The 17,811-nt window shown below is 39.1% G+C and overlaps 2 protein-coding genes across 2 annotated transcripts in view; one reads left to right on the top strand and one right to left on the bottom strand.

The window, feature by feature from the left end:
* The window catches only part of LOC139972126 (adhesion G-protein coupled receptor D1-like), a 42,358-nt gene extending 33,932 nt beyond the window's left edge, over positions 1 to 8,426 (bottom strand). The window contains exon 1 of the mRNA XM_071979071.1: positions 7,856 to 8,426. Within this exon, the coding sequence (XP_071835172.1) occupies positions 7,856 to 7,939 (84 nt within the window). The 5' untranslated portion in view covers positions 7,940 to 8,426. The remainder of the gene's footprint in view (positions 1 to 7,855) is intronic.
* A 2,866-nt stretch (positions 8,427 to 11,292) lies between these two features.
* LOC139971410 (uncharacterized) lies at positions 11,293 to 16,821 on the top strand. Its single transcript, XM_071977787.1, has 4 exons — positions 11,293 to 11,510; positions 12,455 to 12,630; positions 12,922 to 15,801; positions 16,467 to 16,821. The coding sequence occupies exons 1-4, from the start codon at positions 11,370 to 11,372 to the stop codon at positions 16,582 to 16,584; spliced, it is 3,315 nt and encodes a 1,104-aa protein (XP_071833888.1). The 5' UTR covers positions 11,293 to 11,369; the 3' UTR covers positions 16,585 to 16,821.
* Positions 16,822 to 17,811: the final 990 nt, after the last annotated feature.

The raw sequence follows: 17,811 nt of genomic DNA, 5'->3' as shown, positions 1-17,811 counted from the left end.
AAAATCGCAAGAAAGCTATAAAATGTTCCTAATATAAGTTCCCTTCACAGAATTCGTACTGGTTGCCGTTTTTTTTATACTTTTTTATTTGTATGGTAATATTTTCTAACCTTTAAGAGAAGAAATCTCCGTGGATTTTAATTGGTATCGATTTTGGAAACAAAAACACCAAGCTTTACTTGTTTAATATTATTACATACTAATTTGATAACAATAAAACCTGGTCTATTTTTAATTTCGGTGTGATAATCGTTGCTATACGGTTATACATCTTTTCGTATGACTTGGTAAGTCTCATACAAAAGACTTTTTGGGGGGGGGGGGGAATTAAAGAAGATTAAACTAGATGTAGGGAATGATTCATTATTGCCTTAGATCTTACAGTTTTATCAAGCACAGAACGTTTGAATTATGTAAAGAAATCATACCCTTGTATGGCGGTTTAGAGAGATTTGCTATTGACTTAACATTAAAGGGAAGGGGGGGGGGGGTCGACCCCAACTATACCCCGAGCTTAAGGGCAGCCAGAATCCTATCGGCCAAGTCTGAGTTTAATAACCTTCAAACCGCGAATTGAAGCCGGGTGATGAGGAATGGGGAATGGGGGATAGGTTTGGGCGGTGGTGGGGTGGGGATGGTGGTGGGGAGCGGAGTGGGTTGGGGCATGGGGATGGGGATGGAGGAGGGTTTTTTTTGGGGGGGGGGAAGAGAAAGGTATAATGAGATGCTAACATCAACTGTTAAGACATATAGCAGAGATATCTAAATTTGTTTCTATGTGGTATGGGAATACGGTTGACATGGTGACGCAATTAATCGACTCGGTTAATTATACCTGTAGGTTATATATTAAGGTCCTATGCATTGCCCCTATATATGCTGGCATGACAAATACTTGTCACTTAAATCGCGAACTAATATTTTAATTATCTTAAACAAAAAGTTTTACCCCGTAGTACAATGTAGTACTACCAATTCTGAGGCACTTGATTATCTAAGTAACATTGCTCAATTTTTGGAAACAGTTTAGTGGGTCAGATCGCAAAGGATAGTACTACTATAGTAAACCACATTCAGTACGATAACACCCACTGATTGTTAAAGAAAATTCTAAAACTTAGACTTTTCCTGTATGGGCGTTACAAAAAAGTAATAAAATGATAACATTGCGCAGATTCTTGGAATTGATGTTTTTTTTTTGGAGGGGGGGGGGGGGGTAGAATGAGTTGTGTGTGAAACATGCAATGAGTTTTAAATCTTAGTCAAGAGCTTATATCCAAGTATTGATTACTTCCGAGTACTTGAGGTTCCGATTGCTAAGTATCAGTGTCCGAGTACTTTCTCATCCGAGCAATTTTCGAATACTTTACGAGTACTTTTTATTAGAAATTCAAGAACCCATATGCTTAAAACTGCTCCTCTGATAAACGTAACATGTAGCAAATTCACAATGTCACGAAATCGTTATAATTTTTTCTCAGTTTGGAAATGACAAAGAGAGACACTATAGCAAGTAAAATCCTGTACGCAAGAGTTTTATGTTAATAGTAATACTGCAATCATGCTATATAATTGTTCCGTACCTTAGCAACATACATCACGCTTGTTCTATATCCTCGTGCACGTACGTGGTGATACACAAAGCCTATATACATGTATACTACTAGGGTAGACACGAACGAAATTAGGGTAAATATAGTACTATTGTTTACAATAATAACTGTATGAAAAATACGAAAACATTAGCATCTGAGGGCTTCACGACGAATACGAATACATTAGCATTTGACGAATACCTTAGCATCCGAGTCCGAGGAATGCATGACATATACAGGCGCGTATCCAGGATTTTCTAACCCGGGGGGCGCGAATTACTATCTAAGCGGAGCGCCACCATCGGTTGGCGCGCAGCGTACAAGAAAATTTCTGGTTTTGATACCCCCCAGATCACCGGAAACGGCACTTCTCGGGCTTGAAATGACCAACCAGATGTACACTTTTGGCCTGAGAACCAAGTATTTCCTAATAGTTTTTTGTTTCCATCCATAACCTTTTTGAAGATTGTCAACCCGGCACACGTCATGTTCGACCTGATCGCATGTCCTGTGGGTCTTTGCTTTTGTAGGTGATTCTACGTCGCGGCCCACAATACCCGTCAGCCCCACTTTTCAAGGTTTTAAGCCCCAAATTTGTTCAGAATTTGAAAATTCACATTTCTCGTGAATAAACTCACTTCAAAACATACCCATAATGTTGTACAAAATTTCATCTATGGACAACCAATATAGAAAAACTACCTTCAACCCCTAACAGACCGGTCAAAATTGCACGAGTAGAGGGAAGTGTGATGCAGAATGTTGGTCAGAAATTTTCGAAAATTCAGACACAGTTAATTTATTGGTGTACAAATATTAAACCTCTTATAACGGCTATTATAAAACTTGGTTGAAGGAAATGAAAAAATAGCAGATATTTCCGAAACCGAACACTACACACATAGGCGTAGGAGGCGCGGCGGCAGTGGCGGAGCTAGGGGTATTGGTCAGGAGGGGCGAGAATGGTCTGTAGGGGCGCTTTCGACACTATCTAAGCGGAGCGCCACCACTGGTTGGCGCGTAGCGCACAGACAAATTTTGAGTAAATATACTCCCTAGATCGCCGGAAATGACCCTTTCAGGGCCTGGCTAATTTGCAGATAAACGAAGAATAGGGTGTCATCGCCAAATTACACCAACAAAATGTGACAAATGTCAATAAGTAGATGAGAGCGCAATAAAAAAGTCAATAATCTAGAATAAGTAAAAAGTGGTAAAGAGCTGAAAAAGGCGCCAGCAGTCCATTTGAGTCCGCCAGGTGGCGCATCCGCCCCTGACCGTATGGACGCTCCGCCACTGAGCGGCGGGGGTGCAGCCCCTAATTCGCCATTACTAATATAAAAGAAACTTTTGACATAATTGGACCTCCATGCTTTTTATACATCTACATGAGACATGTCGTTGTTTACATTAGCATCCCACGGTATACTGCGCAATTTTAACGGACCGTACGGTACATGATGGCATGCGATGTAATAACCGATGCTTGCTTATATGATATTGACATTGGCACGTTGAACGCGCGCGAAAATTTTTGGTTATTTTTTCAGGCAAGTCGGACAGTTTTGAGGATTTTCATCCTGGAACGCCATTTTCATGCTCACTGATATGATGTGATATCTGCTGTTTGCGTTACAAATTCGAACAGGCGTGTAGCGAGGAATTTGCCAAGGGAGGGGCGAAGCCTGTAGGCAAATTATCTAAGCGTAGCGCCACCATAGGTTGGCGCGAAGCGTACACCATAGGTTGGCGCGAAGCGTACAAGAAATTTTTGGCCGAAAATGCCTCCCAGATCGCTGGAAATGGCACTATATATACCCAGGACCATTTGTTAGCGCGAAGCGTACAAGCAAATTTTGGCCGAAAATGTCTCCCAGATCGCTGGAAATGACACTTCCCAGGCCTTGTAAGTTGCATCTAAGCACTTTCTATTTTGAAATTACTTAGCGATATCATTTAAAAAAATGCTGAATGGGGGGGGGGGCGGTCGCTCCATCCCAAAATGCGTCATGTTCCCCGACGACACGGTCGAGTTCGAGACCAGCCACAGTTGGTTTCATAGCACAATTCTACACACGCGTTATGATAGACCATATATAGTATATATATAGATCATTAGTGAGAGAGGAAAATGGAAACGTCAAAAAAATGGAGTTGTCGGTGTAAGGGGTAGGGTGAGGCACCCTTTTACGAAATCATTGATCCGTCACTGGCTACCCTTCAGCGCTGTAATGATGTCACTGTTCCTCTTTCTCTTCCCGGTGTCTTCGCGTTTTTCTTTTACTCCCTCCTTTTCTCCTTCTTCTCTCTTTCTTCTCTTTCTTTTCCCTTCCTTCCTCTCCTCCTCCGCTTTTCCCCCTCTTTTTTCCTTTTTTCTTCTCTTTTTTTCTCTCCTCTTTTTCTTACCCGGGGGGTGCGCGCCCCCAACGCCCCCCCCTGGATACGCACCTGATATATACGAATACATTAGAAACTGAGGACTGCATGGCGAATACGAATACATTTGCAGCCGAGTACTTTTCATCGAGTGCGAGTAACGACTATACTTGCAAAAAGAGGACTCGAGAACTACTCTAGTAGTTCCGAGTACATTTCGAGTACTCCAAATTGTTTTAAGATGATGCTGGGCACAAGGATCGTTACACAAATATCAAGATGTTAATGTGCACAGGATAAACAGTTTGCGTACTCCATGAATCACGTAGTTAATGCAAAGTATAACCAAAGTGTATACTCGATAAATTGCATATAGGCAGCAGCGGAACTAGTACTTTGAAAGGAGTGGGTCTGCATGGCCGTCAGGTCGTTGAAGCCGGCTTCCCTGTAGGGGTGGGGATGGGTCTTCGTAGAGTTCCTTCATAGAGAACTCTAGGTCTTGGGTGCACCCACAACAAGAAACATCTCATTCTAATGCATACTAGGCTTAATTAGGTCTATAAGTATAGGTCCATATGAAAGGTTGTGCTAATTACGACTTTCAATTTAGAGTGGGGTTTCATTAAAAGGGAGGGATGTACACCCTATATATACTACTCTGGATCCTTTGCCTGGCATAAAGCGAATACAATTAATATATTCTGTTGATATCTTTAAGAAAATTGATTTTTTTAAAATTTTTTTAAATTTTTATTTTTTTAAAGAACGAGATTTATTTCTGTGGTAATTCCGGTGTAAGCAGTATAATTTAACCACTTGTGTATGAAGTATTGGTCTGGACCATATCTAAGGACATATTGACCGACCGGACTAAATATCCTTGAAAAATTGGTGCGATATGACACCACAGGAAATATGATCCCCTGTTTTGAAAATACCAACTTTGAAAAGAAATCTTTCATCGTAACGTTTCAAAACAAGGCTATATTGTCAGATATCTGAAACTCGGTGCTATGGAACTAAATTATGCGAAACAACAAAAAAGTAGCACTTTGAATATATCCTTTGCAATGAAACATATTTTCTATGGATATTTCCCAGGGGTATCTGGATAATTGGGTTCCAAACATGTGTGTTCTAATGATTATTCATGTAGTAATATGTCTTCATGAATATTGATGAACTTGTCTAAAAAAAAAAAAATAAAGATATTGAAGAACGAACTTGTAGAAGGAAACTTATAGGCCTATATTATTTCTCAGTCATAATTGTTTCAATCCCTTTAGTTGTTTCTCATATATATTGAAATTATTCTTAGAAGACACACCGTGGTAGTAGTTGGTTTTTACACTATTATGATATTACATTGTTAAAGATTGCAGTAAAGTTAACCCACTGTTTATTATAAAAGCAGGTGCTCTCGCACTATAAATTTGTTCTTACTGTATATATAGAGTGAATGATAAAACAAAGGATGAATGATAAATGTTTTGGCTATATAGTTCATTTCATGACAGCTAGTGTATAAACCATTTTATCATTGTATACATATTTCAGATTTCTGCTGAATCCTAGCTGTGGTAGAACAACTATCTTTCATTTTTATTCCGGGTAGGGTACCTAAAAGTGTTTTCTATAATAATCCTGTCATGCCAACTGGTATAGTTTTATTATCCGGATCACAGTTAATCAATCAATCAATCCTTTGATCCTTTCGAGGGGAATGGTGAAACACACCCGACGATGATCACACAGTCACAGTCCCGATGCAAGGGGACTGGGGTTGAGAGCGGATCAGTCGTTCGGTAGTTTGGTTTTCGTGCCCAGGTTCTTTCCTGGGTGACTTTTTCTTAAATAGTATCCTTTGATCCTTTCGAGGTTATTAGCGAGCTTTATGCAGTTATAGTGTCATTCCTATCGTAGCGTGGAAAGGGGTATATTAGGCACTGGTTGGTATCAAGGGCGTAGGAACGGGGGGGGCTGGGGCGCCAGCCCCCAGTGAAAAATATGGAGGGGCGGAAATATCATTCCGCCCCCCCCCCCGCTTCGCAAGTCAGAAAACCCCTTTTTCATTTCCAAATGAGAAAAAAAAAATCTCATTTGGAGCACCAAATTGCCAGGTGAAAATGCAAAATTGTTTACAAAATGGAGTGGGTGTTGAAGTGTGCTATATTGCACCAAATTGCATCTGAGGCCACCTGGAAATGCAAAAAATTCCAAAAGGGAGGGGGACACCCCCTCCCCTTAGACCCCTCCCCCAGGCCGGCCATCAGTCTTCAGCCCCCCCCCCCCCACTCAAAAGTACCTTCCTATGCCACTGGTTGGTATATTTCGTGCTCTAGTGAGATATTTTATTTCAAATAAATATAAAAGTGTTCGCAACACTTCCCGAATGAAAGACACCAAAGTTCACAGAAGTGGAGTGATGCGTTCACACCTAATCACAGCTTGTATCTTGTAATGTGTACCTGAATGGTATCAGCGACGTAGCCAGGAATTTGAAAGGGGGGGCGCACTTTTTTGCGATTGATATGGGGGAGGGGTCTAAGGATCGGGGTGTCCCCCTCCCCTTTGATATATTTGCGAACAAATGAATGTCCTTATAGATGCGATCTGGTGCAATGTTTTGCCAGTTTCATCATTTTCATATGATATCATATTATCAGCAGATTCTGTTCTTTTACATAATATATCAGAAAGACAAACATAGTGCTCTTTTACAATTTTCCAGTAGGATGATTCTTGTTTATTGTCCAATGTCTGGACTTTAATACATTTGACGAACTTAATTGATGGACAATATAAACTTTCATATTTTGTAAGACAGCCAGATGTGCAGTGTCCTAAAAACAAATATCGTTATCGCAGTGTAATAGTTATTTATAGGAAGTGCGTATCACGTACGAATTCTAGCTTAGCTTCATAACATGCTGTTCGTGCAACAACTTAGGAAGAATCATAGAAAGGATGAGAACGAACGTTATCGCCGTCGTTGTGCATACGGTTCGTGACATTCCATCGAGTGCGGTTAGGTAGGCAATTACGCAGTGGCCAACTGTAGGCTTGTAATATGCTGAAGGCTAAATTTAGCTACTTGCATCTGTCAAACTAAGTAAGTAGTTGAATCAGTAGGCGTGAATGTTACTACGATTATAATCGAGTTAACGGAGCTGACGAGTATTCAAGATCAAAAGAGCACTGACAAAATACCATGCTTAAAAAACAACAGTTTTAAACATTTATTGGACACTGAAAGGGGGGAGCAGTCGCTCCCCCTGCTCCCCCTGGCTACGTCCCTGAATGGTATTAAGTCCGAGATGACGGAATGACATGATTATAAAATACTTCGGGCAGACAACATTTTTTCCCCCCGGAAAGACGAAATTTACTGGTACGTGAGAAAAGAAGTTGGTACGGTTTATTTTGTCCGGCTTGATATAAATTCTGGGTAAAATCATGTCCGGACAGTCCGGTCGGACATTATTATCCTGATAAATAGTGGCTACAGGGGGGGGGGGCAGGGGAGAGATATTAACTTAAAATTACACCGGCACTACTGGAAATTATTTTTTAACATATTTGTGCCTAGGAACAAGCGTTGGCATGGGCATCTGTACTCAATTTAAGGTGATGGGAAAGAGTACATTTCTCCCGCTGTAGAGATGCACTCTTCTGCATTCACCGGGTTATTCAATTGAACCCCTTCGCAACGGTCAAATGATCAAGTTTTAGTTTCATATTCTTTAACAATGAGGAAGTGAGTCGTTTGTCTTCAACAAGCAAAAACTTTGTTGCATATATATAATTGTCTGTTTTAGAAGTTTAAAAAATGAGAAGGAAAAAATGAATAATCTCGATGAATAATACTTATGAATTGCACATACCTCTCCGACAGTAGAATGTCCACACAAAATTGCCGATGCGACCAAGGCTGCCCACAAGAAGGGCGCCCACAAGAAGGGCGCCATGTTTGACCCAGGCCCTGGTTTGTGGATTTAGAATCCCAGCTGCACCCGAGTGTTTCTCCTACTCCATTCACCCTATATGTTATACTCCAACCTGTCCACCGTCACTTGTGAAAGAAATAGATGAAAACAAACCAAACTCTCCACAATAAAGATAACTCCCAGGGAGTAGATAAAACGATGTAAACTTCCTCTTGTGGTATCAGAAAAACAAATCAATTATAAACTACTACTTGTTTGCTACAGTTGATTTTATACATTGACTTTTATGAGTTTTATGTTTTACGCACTATATGGATTGAAAGCTGAGTGTATATAGTTACACAGGACTTGATTGTCTTCTTCAACAGAAACGCAATTATGTCCTTTTGGGTCCTTTTGGTTGCATATTAACCGCGTCTAGTTTTGAATACTTCTTTGTTTTCTTTATTACGATTATTTCACTCTGCAATCTCATCAAATATAGAAAACAGCGTTAGACATAAAGACCTTCATTATTACGAACGATTATAAGAAATCCACATAATAATGATATCCGTGATTAACGACTTTGATTCAAAAATGCGCATGCGCATGATTCACTGAGGAGAGAAATAGAAAAACCGTCACTGCTTGTTTTTTTTAGAAGCTTATTTAGTTGGCGCATACTATATACACTCAGCTTTCAAAACACTGGTAATTTGAGAGAAATGTTATTGAATAAGTCTCCGATATTATGATGAAAAAGATGTTAACGTATAGCTGCAAAACTGAACCTAATTAAGAGGATAACGATAACAAGAAAACAAGTCACTTGATAAAATCCTCACCAGCTTAACACTCAGAGGGGAGGGGCGGGGGAGGGGCGGGGGGCTACAGAAATTTCAGAACAAACGGGGATGGTCAAATGGTTGGCAAAATAAAAAGGCCATGCTATATATGATAATCGATAGGCTATATATTTCGTTATCACGGGTTGGTTCAGCTTTTTCAGTAGGTTTTTCCTCATTAGCTTTATTAAGAATAAAACGAGATAAACTAAACAAGTTAACTTTGATTCAGTGATTAACAATTTAGTCAAAGTTCCGTACGTCGTATACAGGACTTGATTGTCTTCTTCAACAGAAACGCAATTATGTCCTTTTGGGTCAACACAGATATATACCGTACTATGTGGTAGGAGATATCTGCGTGTATATGTGTGTGCAAATGCGTACTTTTATGTATTTTAATTGTTTGATAACGTTAATTTATACAGGGTCTTAGCAAATGTGATCATACACACACACACAAACATATATATCTACATATATATATATATACTTATATACAAATACATATATATATATATAAATATATATATATATATATACATATATGTACAAATATATATATATATAAAATATGTATATATATGTACATATATATATATATATATATATATATACATATATGTACAAATATATATATATATAAAATATGTTTATATATGTACATATATATATATATATATATATATATATATACAATTATATATATAATTATATATATAATTATATATATTATATATCTAATTATATATATCTACATAAATATATATATATACATACATATACTTATATACAAATACATATATATATATACATAAATATATTTATACATATATATATATATATATATATATATATATATATATAAATGAAAATCGTAATGAGTTGGAAAATCAAGAACAGTGAAAAAACTTTCAGCCTCCACCGGGATTCGAACCACGGGCCTCCCGCTCTGTACGCGGACACCCTAACCACTAGGCTATGGACGCTGATTGTATGTCCAGAGGTTCGAAACCGGTAAGGAAGATCGTAATTCCACTGTAGGCGTTTGTCACCTATATCGAACAATACTAGTTCTGTTTTTGGTGACATATTTTGCCCTACTCTAGAGATCAAACATGATGCTATCCAACTCGAAAATCATTTGTGATTCCTAAAGCCGGATCTCGAAAGAGATACTTTGAACAGACTTTATGTTAATGCAATGGAGGTAAACGACAAAGGCAAATGAATATATATAAATGAAAATCGTAATGAGTTGGAAAATCAAGAACAGTGAAAAAACTTTCAGCCTCCACCGGGATTCGAACCACGGGCCTCCCGCTCTGTACGCGGACACCCTAACCACTAGGCTATGGACGCTGATTGTATGTCCAGAGGTTCGAAACCGGTAAGGAAGATCGTAATTCCACTGTAGGCGTTTGTCACCTATATCGAACAATACTAGTTCTGTTTTTGGTGACATATTTTGCCCTACTCTATATATATATATATATATATATATATATATATATATATCCGTCGCGATATTTTATGGAAACTGGGGTTTGCGAAGTGCAAACACAGGAAACTAAAATCCATATTGATTATTAATATAATCGAAATTGATCGGCTCATATACAGCCCGGCTTAAATCGTAAACGTCCGCTTGGGAGGAATATTAATTGATGGCAAATGGGTGAGTAAATGTGATCAATCACGTAACACAGAACAAGACATTTACGATTTTCACAATAATCGGTGAACGTCTTTGTCGTCAATTTGTGACAAAAGAGCAGATTTCAATACTTCTTTGTGGTTTTCGTTTGCTTAGGAAATTGTTCTCATGTTTAGCTGAATATAGAGCAAAAAATGGATCTTTATATCATATTGAAGCAGAAATTGACCTGGCAGTGTTATTATTATATTTGGATCCGATTACGATGCAAATTTAACGCCCCATTGCTTGCATCCCCGTCGGTGATTCATTTACCTGGTTGATTTCACACATCGAAAATTATATGCCGATGACGTCACATGACTCTCCGTGGTTGCTACGTTTTGGTTGTGCGTGCGTGTGTGTGTATGCGTGTTTGCTTCTTCTTTTCGCGCGTCCAATTAATATAAGCGCTTAAATATTCAGCTATATAAGTCTATATGCTTTACAACGCTATACAAAAGCTTTGGTTTGCGCATGTCCCTGAAAGCTATTATACAAAGAAAGGAACGTGAGGATCATGCTTACATGTAAATGCAGAAACAGTAATGGGTCTCTGGTACAGCGTCGCGTACGCGTGCTTATGTACGCGCTCTATACTCGCTGATGATGCATGTTTCATATGTTATGCGGTGTTTTCCTTATACTCCGATTCGTTCTATTCAATATGTTAAGTTTTGTTATTTGTTTGTTGCGATTTTCTTCGCGTCTTTGCGTGGGCGCGGACGCCGGCAATGTACATCAAGTATTAGCATAATGCGCTGCGTTCTGCGTGAGGTACGCTAACTGTTGCGTCACTAAAGATTACTCTTGGATGAACACAAAGTGTGATACCTAGTAACCGTGATGGCACATTAGATGTCAACACATCGATTCTTAAAGTTTGCGTACTTGCTATACTTTTACTTTCGGAGCATTCAAAGCGATTATGTCTGAATTTGTTCAGAAACCAAGCGAACCTGCGAATAACATCGTCGCATGGGGGTTTCCCGGCTGTGATGCGTTGAGCGATGACTCGCTCCGTATCAAGTTTGGTGATTTTGAAGTCCAACTTATGGACAATGATAAGGTCAGTATATAGTAGGCCGAAAAGGACCTTTACCATTTCTCTTCTATATTCGTTACCGTCATCTAAGACCCGGAATATATCAACCTGTGGAGAAACAACATTTATTCACTGCAGAAAGGCAAGTCATACACCTTGGGGAGGGGGGGGGAAGGGAGTTAGGGGTATTAAGAGTAGAAAAATAGCTGTCTCTATATCAGCCAATCTTGGAGATAGTGACTAGGCCGGAAGGAGCTAGTACTTACGGCAGCTTTTACTGCTTTAAAATATACATATACTCAAGTCACCCGTCGTTATATTAAAGAACAGTATCTGTATAAGCCTAATTCTTTTCGATATTCGCAGATAATAGCATCACACATAGAGTAGTGTATGCGATATATGCATTACATATGTAGAAATATACACCTACATATAACCTGCAGTGTGGTATATATGGTCGAGGATCGTAGTGTCAGTTTAATAACATATACAGCTATATAGCACCATACCTCCTCATAATTGGATTTAGTCGATACCGTGAAATGTTAAACCGGATAAAAAAAATGAAACCAAACCACATTTACAATATAGACGTTCACTGTTTGTTGCCAGATGGAATAAAACAAAGTACAAAAGTCGGAAATACAATTTTGCAAATTTTTGCAATCTTAGTACGTACAAAGCTAAACGGTAGATGATTCCCAAATCCAGGCGATTTTTGCTGCCCCCGTGATACCCTCTTCCATTTTTGGATAGCATTGACCGCACTAATGCGCATGCGTTAACTTTGTAGTAATTCTGAACAGAAATTCTATTCTAATTTCTCGCCTAGCTCAAACGCGATTTTTAGTATTATCTAAAAGATTTTATTAGCAATTGATATATGGAATATATTGACAAGTTATTTAATCCTAATTGTAACAAATGATTGAACAATTCCTCTTTGTCGTTCCCTTATTATCTAGGTCATCGTTTACCTAGATGACCTAGTTTTCGTGGACGGGGTGTTGGTGGAGGGATCTTCTGGTCTCCCTTCTGTGCCTTCTAACAACAACAACCACTTCATTCCACTGCCTTCAACCACCACCTTGGAGGACCAACCAACAGACCAGGAAGAACAACTGCAAGAGAGTCAGCAAAGGTGAGAGGACATCTATGAAACAAGGAGAAAGAAGTGGTTCCCATCTACCTTTCATCCGTTAAGCTTGATTTGTGCTTGTCAGTCATAAATACTTATTTTGTCAATCACGATGTACTGTAATTCTTACAAGTATCTCAAAACGTTATTTTATCAGTTAAGTCTGGTGGGGTAAATTAGTATGCTAAGGTTACAATCGTGCTCGCTATATAAAAGTGAAGTCAATGACGACACAATAGTATGAAGGAATAGTGTTTATCGACTTGCTTTTTTCTCTCTCTATATGATGAACAGCACACCTACCGAAGAACTGCGTGCAACAGTCTCCCTCTGCAACCAAACCATCGCCGACCTCGTGGACAAGAAACTCTTGAAGTTTGAAAAGGCTCAGCGTGGAATATTTAAAAAGCGATCGGTCAGCCATCACCGAGAGCGGGATGACGTCATACGCGTCCTAAATCGGCTTAGCGAAGAAAGCCGTCAAGTGGTGAAGATCCATCACGATATGGCATCTCAGCTGAAAATCAAGCAACGGGATCAGATGATCCTTGAGAAAGCTGTGACCAGTTTCGGCAAAGCGATGAAAGTCAATTCTGCCGAGCGTCGAGTAATGAAGGATGACCTCGGGTCAATGACCGTACAGTGTCGAGAGCTGGAGAATCAGCTCAAGGAGACCAACTCGAGGTGGATTGACAGACTTGGTGCTAAGGAACAGGAGTGTCAACGACACAAGAAGAAGGAGATGAATATGACTCACTTATTACAAGAGAATAGTCAAACCTTAGATATCGTCACATCAGAGCTCAACAACGCTAACACCAAAATGACGTCATTACTGGAAGACAACCAGCAGCTCAAGATCGAGATGACGTCACTCCAGATGACTGCAGATAAGATCGAGTACGATCTTCAGAATTCTTTGAGATTCAAAGAAAAACTACAAGCTGAAAAGTCTTCCCTTGAATCCGGGGTTAAGATTTTGGAGGGAAAACTGATTTCACAGAGGAAATTCTTTTGTGAGCAAGAAAAAACCCTACGCAAGCAATGGGGAGAAATGCTTATCATGAAGGAGAGAGATTGTGAAAGGTACAAGAAAGAGGTTGAAAACTGGAAAATTACTTTGGAGAAGAGAAACGGCGTTGTGCATAAAGTCACGGCAGATCTTAGCAACGCTAAGGAAGAACTTGCAGCATTGCGAAACAATAACCGGAGTCTAAAGAAGACTATGAAGGTTTTAGAGAAAAGTCTGGAGAAGGTTAAGCAGAACTTTACCACTGTTAATGCCGAGCATGAAGCTAACATGCGGTACCTCGAATCAGATGTAAAGTTCATGGAAGAAAAGTTGATTTCAGAAAGACAGATTCATCACGAAGAGGCAAAAGTCATTGGAGAGATTCACGAAGAGGAGATGACTTGCATGAAAGGACGAATGGATTCCCAGATTGCTGCCAAAGATGACTTCATTGAAAGTCTTCAGTCCGGGATGAAAGCACTAGAAGATAAATTGAAAGAACAACGAAAGTTTCATCAAGATGAAGTGAAGAACCTTGAAAGAGAATACGAGATGAAGATCGGAAACGGCAAGTCTGTTACGGAGAAGGCAATCGTAGAAAAGAACGAGCTGCAGAAGAAGTTGGAAGAATTGAATCAGTCTTACACAGATGAGATGAAACATGGTAAGGAGATGGAGAGGATCTATGAGATGAAAACAACGCAATGCATGGATGAGATTAATCAGCTGGAGCAAAATATTTCCAAAGAGAAGTCTCAATTGCAACAGCAGATGGACAGAATGGCCAAATATTATAACAAATTGGTTGAAGAGAAAGAAAACCAACTGAAATGCTATGAACAGAAAATGCAAGAATCCTTCAATGAGACCGAGGTTCTGAAGAAGGCTCTTTTGAGAGAGAATGGATTCAAATTGAAAGCAGATGAACTACAAACACAATTGAACGAGATGAAGACTTTAACAGAAGAACACGAACTGCTGCAAGTTCGTTTATTCTTTGAGATCTGCTGTAGTAAAGCTGCCATTGAAGAATTAACAGCAACCATCCAACAACAGAAAGTAAGTTCTGAGTCTAAGTACGAAAAGGAACTTAGCCAGACAAGATATAACAATGAGGTTCTTGTAACGAGCAGCAAACAACTTAGAGAGGAAAATGACGAAGCAAAGAAGAAGCTCATTGATCTCCTCCAGAAATGTGACAGTACCGGCTTGCAACAAGACCAAGAAGAAATGCATCTGTACCAACAACCTGAAAGAGCAGAGGAACAGATAGATTCTTTCATGAAACATAGACAAGAAATGCCTGCCATAGACAAGAGTACACATTCACAGCTGTCTTCATTGATATGTGAAATTGATCAAGCCTGGAAAAATCTAATTGATAAGAATCAGATCAATTATCTTGAAAAACAGAAACTTGTACAACAAAATAAGGAGATAACTGATGAGTTGCTGGCACTACAGGAAAGCTTAACACTTCTGGAAAAGACTAACATTGATCTTCAGAAAGATTCAGAATACAAAGCAGATCACTTACGTCAGAATAATAAACAATTACAAAAGAGGTTTTTAAATCTACAGGACAAACATGCGGATCTCAGGCAACAATACGATAAAATGAAATACAGGATGCATGTGAAAACAGGTGGGATGTCTTCATCGAAGCAAGGCAAGGGTCTTTTGTCAGATAATGACGTAGTAGCTGCACATGACGTCATAGTGACGCAACTTAAAGGAGAACTGAATGAGAAGACCAACGAGCAGGAGGAGATGAGATCGTTGATTCGTTGGTTGAAGAAAGATTTATACAAAGTTAACAACGATTTGATACAGCTCAAGAAAGACAATACTGAAGTTATCAATGATAAGGATAAGTTGGAGAGAGAATTGCAGCAATGGATTCATAAAGCTTCATCGATGAGGAAAAACGATGTTTACGCGATGCATGGAGCGATGCAGCTAAAAGAAACAGAGCGTATTAAGACTCATGCAAAAATGAATTTCATACAAATGAAAAAGAAAAATATGTGGAACGAGCAGGAAAAGGAAAGATTACAGTCGATCGTCGCGGCGAAGGAGGAAGAATTCAAAAGGATGAGTCATGACTTGGCGGATAGTCAGAGTGACGTCACAGCACTGCTCAGGGAGCTACACCAATCAGAGTAAGTGTTCATGAAAACTAAGTTACACAAAAATCCAACTGTTGGTCTGCTGTACAAGAAAAGTCAGTTGGCGCCCTATTTAATTGATTTCTTCCTTATAGTTAGTGAATAAATTATATATGACACGATATTTGTCGTAATGAACCCTCAAAGCCCGTCTACCCAACAAGCCAATCGTCTATCTCTAAGTTGATAATTCAACGAAGCTTGTAACAACATATGACTGATAAAGTGTGTATAATTTATAATGAATGAAGGCCGTGCATATAACAACATAAAACTGAGAGACTTTGCACGCAATTGACAAAATGTGAATGAGGCATTTGTCATGACACATTTGACGAATCATTATGCATGTATTTTAGATCCTCATGCAAGCAGGAACTCGCGAAGAAGGAAGAAGCCATCATTGGCTTTTAAAAGCCGCAAGCTGACTGAAGTCAGTCTCTAAGATTCATATTTAACGTCCATGATTATGAATTTCCAATTGTCAACAACTCTGTAACTGGACGACACACATTAATCTTGGAGTGACTCAAACTCGGGACCTTGTGATTGAAAGGGACCGACATTAACCACTGAGCTAACACTCCAAATTATAACATCAGTTTTGACTCGCTTTGGCAAGTACTTAGTGATTTTTTTTTTTTTTTTTGCATTAACAGGAGGGAGGTTAAAGAGAAAACGGAGCAGATGAAGAGGATGCAGAATCAGATGGATGAAATCGAGAAAGATAACAGAGATCTACGGGAGGAGATCATGGCTCATGAAAATACTTCATAATATCAGACTTGGGGCGGGGCGGGCGTGGCGTAGAGGATGGGGCGGGCGTAATTGGTTGGATGGAGCGTTGCGGACGGAAGGGCGAAATCTGAGAAGAACGAGATTACTGAAGAAGAACATTCATATATTTATAGCAAATAATGTACTTTTTTAAATCAAAATTGCAGGAAGATGATAATCGTGTAGTAAAGAGTACTAAAAAGTGAGCAGTACTGAGCAACCTCAAGTGCATGCCAAAAGTTACACAAATTTGACTATTTTTGACTGAAGTTAGCTGTTCATACCAGATATTGTGAATAATTTGGAAATAAAAGTAAAAGCTAATATAATAAAGCAATTTCACTTCTCTTTCATTGTTTATTAATGATATGCCTATATACGTATTCGACGTTACGTTTTATATTCATTTTGCTAAGTTAGGTCACACATTGACGAAGCGGATGGGATGGGGAGGGGCTGGGCCGGGTGGGCGGAAGAATGTGCGGAACGTCGAAACTGGAGCGAACATTCACATTCTTTCTGCAATATTATATTTTCCTCAAGGATGCAAGATAATAAACGCGAAGAAAATTCGTGCTCAATACTGCGTGGTACCGTACGTTGCTATAAGTTTTACGCAGTTCTCTTCCGTTATCTATTCATACTATAGTGTATACATAATCGATATTACGTAATGCAAGTATAACTAGTGACGAGAGTCAAAATTTTAGTTTTTGTTCAAACAAATTCTAACTACCAAAACAAAATATATTGAGTTGCATTTCGGCATATTTTTTTTTCCTCAGGAGAATTGCTGTCAATTTTAAATGCATAGAGTACACTTAAAGAATTGCGCCAAACTAAGACATTGTCTAATTTATAGAGGCCATCGGTACAACCTCTGAATATGCTAGATAGTCAGTAAAAGGTAATGTTTATTCAACGTTAATGAGCCAGGGACGAATTATTTACACATATCTGGTTGAACGAGCAATTTACTATACCACCATTAGCTCCCTCCCCGTCTTCCGTGACTGAGCTATGTTGCAAATATAGCGCGTTAACATTTCGGGGTAATATTCTGAGAACCTATAAATACAACAAATATTCCGCACGTTCACTCCAGAACAACAGCCATCTGATTCGTAATAACAGTTTTATTAGGAACAGTTTTATAACAGGAAATTAACCAAACATAAAACTTTCAACTTACAGCTGTTTCAGGGAGTGGGGTGGAGGCGCGGTGTA

This window comes from Apostichopus japonicus, chromosome 8 (genome assembly GCF_037975245.1).
Source record: "Apostichopus japonicus isolate 1M-3 chromosome 8, ASM3797524v1, whole genome shotgun sequence".
Taxonomy (NCBI): domain Eukaryota; kingdom Metazoa; phylum Echinodermata; class Holothuroidea; order Aspidochirotida; family Stichopodidae; genus Apostichopus; species Apostichopus japonicus.
The sequence above is the reverse complement of the archived record's forward strand: the minus strand, read 5'-3'. Positions and strand labels throughout refer to the sequence as shown.

Bases quoted from the DNA above. Each gene is read 5' to 3' on its own strand.
- LOC139971410 (XM_071977787.1), top strand. From the start codon at position 11,370: ATGTCTGAATTTGTTCAGAAACCAAGCGAACCTGCGAATAACATCGTC. The intron at 11,511-12,454 runs GTCAGTATATAG...CTTATTATCTAG, and splicing joins AACTTATGGACAATGATAAG to GTCATCGTTTACCTAGATGA. The intron at 15,802-16,466 runs GTAAGTGTTCAT...TTGCATTAACAG, and splicing joins AGGGAGCTACACCAATCAGA to GAGGGAGGTTAAAGAGAAAA.